We start from the raw sequence: 7,630 nt of genomic DNA on the forward strand, positions 1-7,630 counted from the left end.
GCTCTGTCCCACCCCCGTGAGCGCAAAGCACTCTGCAATTCTAGCTGAGAGCGTGTGCCAGTCCGAGGCACAGACCCCTGGCTCCGTCCAGGTCTGCACAGCACCTCCCCTCTCTTTGCTAAAACAACCAGCCTTTCTCAGCAGAAGGGACGGTGGCAGCCAGCGGCCTGCCGTCTGCTTGTGCAGAATGGTCTCCTCTCTGCTTCTGATGGCCCCACTCAGCAAAGTCTAATAAGTGTCACTTTCAATAGATCCTTCTTACATGGCTTTCTCAAATTAACGTGGGTTAATTATCCGCATGAATCCCTCAAGCGAAGCCCTGACTCTGGGCCAGGCAGTGTGCAGGGTACTTTTTGTGAATCAACTCATTTGATATCTGTGAACAACCCTCGGACTCTTCGGGATCCCCGTTTCACAGGTGAGGAGACAGGTGCACCCCAGTTACACAACATGCCCACTGTACACCAGGAAAGGTGGCGGAGCCAGGCCTCAAGTCCGTATCCTTCTGACCCCAAAGCCCCTGCTTTGTCCTACGACACCATGGTTGGGATCTGGCCTGCAGATGGCTGCCCTCTGGTTCTGTTCTCTTCCTCCGGTTCTAAGGGCACTAATCCTATCACAGGGCCCCACCCTCATGACCTCATCTGAACCTAGCAACCTCCCAAAGTCCTCATCTCCAAATACCGTGCAATGAGGGTGAGGACTTCAACATATGGATTTTGTTAGGGACACATTTCCGTTCATAGCACCCCCCTCCACACACACACACACACACACACACCACCAATGCAGCTACCCACACATCCTGGTGACCTCAGGATGGCTGCAGACTTCCCAGGGCCATCCAGGCAGTAGGCCAGGGCCACGTGACCTGACCTACTCCCCTAAGGTTCTCCGTCCCCCCAGGGGGTATCTGTTAGGTCCTCCCCCGCCGGAAGGGCTCCAGGGGAACCAGATGGCCTTGGAGCGTCCAGCCCCCCCTTGAAGGCAGCAGTGATCACCTCCTCCCAGGGGAGGCTGACGGTCCCTGTCACTGGTAACAGGGCAGACCTACCGGGCTGCAGGCTCTCCCTTCATCAGGACAGGAGAGGAAAGGAGGGGGGTGACCTTCGGATCAGGAACAGAACAGACAGCGAGAAGATCTGGATAACAGTATCCAGTATCCGAGCGACACAAGGACAAGGTCAAGTTTATACTGCTCCACAATCCCTTATCTGCAACTCTGCTATCCGAAGATCTCTAAACAATCAAAGCTTTTCTTAATTTACCTGGTGGCAAAAAAAGGACCTGAGCTGAGGTGAAGCAATGAGTGGCATCTGCCTTTCCTCCACCTACAGTGCCTGTTCCCATCTCCCAGCTGGTTCTGCAGTGCGCCCCAGACCAGGGGTCCCTCCGGAAGCCAGCAGGCGGCTTCTAATGTCAGCCTGTAGTCCACTGTGTTTGAGCCCCGATTAGAAGCTTGAAAGGAACACCTGATAAGCAGAAGCAGGACTTTTTAATCTCCGGAGAGCATCATCTTCAGATAAGCAAAACACACAGAGGTGTCAAGTCCAATGTCAAACACTCGCCATCCCTCAGCAGCTCTGAAACACCAGGGAGACCTACAGCGTGGCTTTCCTGCACTTTCTACGCTGGCAAGAGTGATGCCATCAGGCTTCTGGGAAGTACAGTCCCAGGGAGCCTTGAGTTGAGTGACCTTATAAAGCTGGTCATCTGGACAGAGACAGGCATGCGCAGAGGGGAGAGGACCAGAACCCCGCAGCTCTGCTGCCACGAGCCCACGGATGTCTAGGGCTACCCAAAGCGGAAGAGGCCAGGTACACGAGCCTCCCTGCAGGGCCAGAGGGACCAAGGCCCTGCCTACCCCGAGATCTTGGACTTCTTTCCTGCAGGGCTGGGAAACAAGCCCTTTCTGTTCTAAGCCTCCTGGTTGGTGGTGCTTTGTTCCAATAGCCACAGGACCCTCAGGAAGGGAGCCCCAACCCAGCGCTGAACCCACACAGCAGCTGGGAGAGCGACAAGATGTCCAGAGATGCTCTCTCTCCTCTCCCTTCTCAAATGGCATAGGGTGGGGTGGAAAGAAAAGACTGTGGCGGAGAAAGACGAAGGGAACCACGCTGTGGCCCGACCAGGTCTGGGCTCTGCATGTGTGCCAACCAAGAAGCAGAGCGGCACGCCGACGTGAAGATGAGGCACTGGCCAGCCGCTGCTGGGCCGCTTGGGTGTGGCCCCCACAAGCTGCTGGGCTCAAGGTGCACGTCTCCAGCCCTCAGGCTCCCTCTGCAGCTGCGTGAGCATAATTAATTGCTGTTGCCACTGACAACAGAGCTAGAGCTCATCGGGGTACGGCCCTGAAAGCACATACCCAGGCCACTCCGTTTGGTTCTGGGGTCCCTCTGCATCTGTGCTCAGAGCCACACCCTGTGGGAACACCACTGAGCTGACAGCATACAGAGACCAACCCCACTCATTCTCTCCAGCACAGGGGCCCACACAGCATCACAAGACCTGGAACCCCCCTGGTCTGTGTGGCCCTCGCAATGGCCACCTGGAGCTCAGCCTGCTTCTTCCACTGCCTTCCTGTCCGTGCCTGGCACGCCCTGGCTTCCTTCCTGCCTCCCACCATCAGAGTCAGGCAAATGGACTCTCCCTCAAGGACCCCAATAGGGATGCGGTGTTGGCACTTACTTTTGGAAGAGAGCAAAGTTTGAGCTGGTCCAGGGGACTGGGCTTCTGAGTGGTGTCTGGAGGATGGGGCAGAGCCCCTCAGGAAGGCTGAGCTGGTCCAGGACAGACCTGAGACATCGAAGTTGGCCAGAAGTGTTCTCCTCAATGACAGCAACATAGGCAGACTCGCGTCTGGGCACGTCAGGTGCAGCTGTGTCCTCCGAAGCCTAGGACAGGGTCCTGCAGTCTACTGGCTGCAACCTTGGGCAGGCCTGACATCCCTGGCTGTCTTCTCCATCCAACGGTGCACACGCTCGGATATCCTGAAACACCAGGGAAGGGGGTCAGGGAGGACGAGGCACTGATCCAAACCATCCTGGTGACAAGCATGACTCCTGGCCAGGGAGAGAACTTGGCCTTTTCCGGGATGCTTTCAGGTTCCTGATTTGATTTCACGTTTGCCCACAGTGAAATACACACTCCTAAGATCACACTCTCCTGCTTTTCTTCCTTCCAAACTGCCCTCTGTTTCTCTTACCCTTGAAGGAGGGTGCTCCTTGACCTTGGGTTCTCTCTACCTTATCCTCCTCTTCCTGCATTTGCTCTCTCTCTAGATCTCACATAACTTTGCTGCCTTGCCTGGTCAGTGTCAGTGGCTCTGTATACGCCACACATACAGAGCCAAGGGGCCAACATCAACCCCACTAAACTCCCCAGTCCACCTCTGCCTCCACCTCCATCCTCTTAGGATGCCTCATTAGCGCCTTGTGCACATCCTCAGATGGCTCCCATTGCCCTAAGGAGAAAAGCTAGCCTTCAGCTAAACACTCAATCTGACTTCCTGCAGACCTTTCCAACTTCTGTTCCCACTCTTCCTTTAGGAGCCAGTGTCGCCAGACACAGTCGGTGGCGGTTGTTTGCCAACATGCCTGGGGGTGCTCCCTGCAGTTAACTCTGAGATCAGAGTGCAGGAAGGCTAAGTATCCATCCTGGACTATGCCTGACACGCCCTTCCCGAATTCTTCATCTGGTTTACCCCACCTGTCCCTCGGAACTCCCCTACACCCGCTCTGTGAACTACTTCCTAACCTGAAGGCTGGGACCCACATCTTGATGGGAACAGCTTCTCTGGGCCTTGAATTGTGCTTTCCTGCTGGCCCCTTGCACTGTGTGGCTCCTTCAGGGCAGGGTCTAGGCCCATTCAAGGCCCCTGGGAGTGGGATGGATGACCCCAAATGTTAGCTTTTCAGGGAAGCCCCCAGGCCCTCTGTCAAGGGAGGTGAGTCTGCCTGCTTCTTTCCCCTGGAGCTCTGGAGGCTGGGCCTGGGAAGTGACAGGGAGGGGTGCTGTGGACTCATCGGCTGCCCGTGGATTACAGGGAGGTGAAGCACACAGTCACCAGCATCTGGGAAGATCTTCAACCACCAGTAAAGGATGGCTGGGGAGCCAGTGGGGGCAGGGTGGTGGTGCTGATGATGTGACAGAGCCCCCCAGGCTGTGAACCCCTGAAGCCTGGTTCTAGGGTTGATGGCTGAGGTACACACCACACCGGCATCCCACCAGTACGGTTCCAGCAGATTTTATAAGGTTTTGAGCCGGTTCCTAAAAGTTTAAGCTGAAATGCAACGTAGATCTCGGAAGAAGATGCTGGAGAGAGGAGGAGGAAAAGACACAGAAGCTGTATTCCCAGCCAGGACTCAAATGATAATTACCCCAACCAGAGAGGCCCTGGGGGCAGCTCCCAGCCACCTGGAGCAGGGAAGTCTGGCTGCAAGGTGGCCCACCTGGGGAAGGCCACGCTCAAAACACCGGCCAACTTATCTGAACCGTCACTACCTAAAACCCCAATGCAGGGATGAGATGGTGAGACGAAGAAAAGATACACCTCCACACCATTAAGACAACGCTCCAACCCTTCTGATGAAACACTTGGCCATTTTTTTTTTCAAGCTAATAAGTCCGCACGTTACTGACTTCCTGCAGCAGGGCTCCAAGGCAATGAAGCGTCGCCTGGGGTCTTAGAGACCAGCTGGACCCCCACCCCCCAGGAAAAATGGGAGTATTCCACCCTAGTTAAGGGTATTTTGAACTATAAATGCATTTCCATGAAATGCGGCATGATTTCCCATCCAGCTGTTTTTCCATCCAGCCTATTAATTAGGGGAGGATTGCGGGGGGGGGGGGGGAGGGGGCGCAGTTGGTTGGAGAGGTTTTGCCGCCTTGCATAGCCCTCTGCTTGGTGATACCTGGTGACAAAGCGGCCTCAGCCTCCCTGAACCCTCCTCGGCACCTGCGGACGCGGCTCATGGTGCACGTGGCCTCGGACAGCGCCACCAGGGCCGTGGTTTCCGAACCAGGAAATATCGCGATGCCGACGTTCGAGACTTCCGGCCGGAGCACAGCACGCGCCTCCCGCTTGGCCCGGAAGTGATCGAGGCGTGGGTCAGCAAGATGGCGGTCAGCACGCAGGCGCGTGGCTGAGGAGGGGAAGGCCCGGGCGTTCTCCCGCGACGCGGGCAGGTGCGTTGTGTCGCGTCACTGAGCAGGTAGGTCAGGGAGGATAGCCGCTGTGTCCCCTCCACCCATCCTTCTCCCAGGATGTCCCCCTTCCCTCTGAGAGGCCACCGTGAGCCCGCCACCCAGCACGTGGTCACACGGTGCCACCCAGGGTGGCCCTTGCAGACCTGTCCCCTGCCCCCAACACGGCCTTTAGGTAGAAAAACAGACGTGAAGGCGTGTTTTGACAGCCACTCTGTGAACACGTTATTTTCATTTATTGCGGCCCGAGGTGTGATTGAACTATTCTGATTTCGCCCCAGATAGAGATGGACTCACCTTTGATTTTCCTGACTCTGTGATGTAGACAGAAACGAGAAGGGCTCATGGGTTCAGGGTGAACCCAGCTCGGCCAGTTGCTGGTCATGAGACCACGAGGCCAAGAGCCAGCGTGTCCCCAGCCTATTCCCAGTAACATGCTCTTTCTGGGGCGGAGGGACAAGACCTCCGTCTCCCTGGGTGGCAGCCTCCCTCATGTTGTGGGGATGCTACACCACCCCTTCGCCTTACCTTTCACTGAGGTTAGAGGCTGGTCCTGGCCCTTCTTGCGGTTGCCCATATGTCTGATCACACCTACCTGTCTTTGCACCATGGAAATGGGGGTGCTGCGCTCATCCAGTTCCTCCACTTTCTCCAAGGCTCCCGGCCAGCCTAGTGGGGAAAGCCCTGTAAGTCACCATCCGGGAGATGCCGGAGAGGGTGAGAAAGCCCAAGTTCAAAGCCTGGTTCATGGAAAACTCAACCTGGGTGGTTCCAGCCAAAGAGAACCAAATGGGACACCGCTCCTTTCCTGGAGCAAATGAAATGTTTCAGTCCTGTGTGGAGACTTCAGCTGTGCTTTGAGAGGCTTTTAAAAGTTGCTTGTAAAACGGTTTACGCAGAGGAACAAATTCTGAATTAGCCCAACGAAATCACAAAAGAGTTATTTTATTGTCAGAAAGCAGAACACTCAGAAAGGCAGACGTTTCACAAGGGATTAACTAGCTTCAGTTAGGGTTTTCATGACAATAAAATGAAATCCTAGTCTTTTTTTTTTTTTTTTTTTTTTGTCTTAGAAGACTAGACAGCGGGTTCATGTGATCCTGCCCAGTTTGCGGGGACCACAGGCCTGTTCTGCAGAGCCTCACATGGTGGGTTGATCCGTGACCAGCTGGCCATGGGGACACACAGGTATGGTCACCGCTTAGTGCCCGATTCCTGGCCTCGAAGCTCCTTCATCCAGACTCTAGGCAGCTTCTGAGCCACTGAGTCTCAAGTGTTTGTTTTTTCTTTTCCTTTTTAAATAAAAAAAATGTGATAAAATACATGAAACATAAAATTTACGATTTTAACCATTTTTAAGTGCTCAGTAGTATTATGTACTTAAACTGTGTCACAATCATCTAGAACTTTCTCATTACCCCAAACTGAAATTATGTGCCTATTAAACAATGTGCCCTCCTCACCTCTTGAACCATTGGTCTACCTGGATTTGATACTCTAGGGGCCTCATATAAATGGAATCACAATATTTGTCCTTTTGTGACAGGCTTGTTGCACTCAGCATGTCTTTAAGGTTCATTTATGTTGTACCATGCATCAGAATTTCTTTCCTCTTTAAGGCTGAATAATATTTTATTGTGTGAATAGACCACATTTTGCTTATCCATTTATTTTTTGATAGACTCTGGGTTGCTTCCACCTTGTGGTTATTGTGATTAATACTACCTTTGGGTATATACCTATAATTCTAGGTTTAGTTTTTTGAGGGGCTGCCATGCTGTTTTTCATAACAGCCACACCTTTATATTCCTACCTGTAGTGTTTGGTCTTGAAGCAAAGGTTAATAGCTAGGTTTGCTTCTCTTCCCTTCTCACCTTTAATTTTGATTTCATGACACTGCAGTGCTCACGGTAAGGTTTTACTTGTCCAGTGTTTTCTGGGAGCAAATTTCCACTGGGAACCCCATTCGCAACGTGTTATTTGGAGGAAAGGGTTGAAGATGGCTAAGCTCTGGGAAATTTCTCATTATCTTGGTGTGCTCACAACTATTCCTTTTCACATAATTATGTTTAAAAAGATCATCACTTCGTGCTCAGACTCATTCACTATGAGAAAAAGTATCTGCACCTTTGTAACAAAGGAACTGGGCAGCCCTCTGGAGTACTTGTGCATTTGGAACAGACTTCACAGGACCCCGTTTGCCCATGAAACTGGATCGTTTGACATAAAACAGATCAAAGTCACGGTGTAGCATATCAAAGCCAGCGAGTGGGAGTGGGATGGTCCGGCCAGCATGCAGAGGTCCGGCTGCATGGTTGTTAACGTGCAGAGCCTTCTGTCTTGTAGGCAAACACTGCTACTCAGAGCCCGGATCCCCCGACCCCTCCGTTATTCCAACTCCCATGTCAGGACAGTGGCAAGCAGG

At 53.2% G+C, this 7,630-nt stretch overlaps 1 protein-coding gene across 1 annotated transcript; it reads left to right on the plus strand.

Annotated features, from left to right (window-relative positions):
- Positions 1–2,540: 2,540 nt before the first annotated feature.
- Positions 2,541–6,066, plus strand: PGPEP1L (pyroglutamyl-peptidase I like). Its single transcript, XM_036278152.1, is given in 7 exon segments — positions 2,541–2,630; positions 4,005–4,089; positions 4,965–5,018; positions 5,021–5,130; positions 5,132–5,189; positions 5,781–5,837; positions 5,840–6,066. Coding segments are annotated over 7 exon segments (681 nt in total).
- Positions 6,067–7,630: the final 1,564 nt, after the last annotated feature.

The sequence above is a fragment of the Molossus molossus genome, unplaced genomic scaffold (assembly GCF_014108415.1).
Source record: "Molossus molossus isolate mMolMol1 unplaced genomic scaffold, mMolMol1.p scaffold_m16_p_24, whole genome shotgun sequence".
Classification (NCBI taxonomy): Eukaryota; Metazoa; Chordata; class Mammalia; order Chiroptera; family Molossidae; genus Molossus; species Molossus molossus.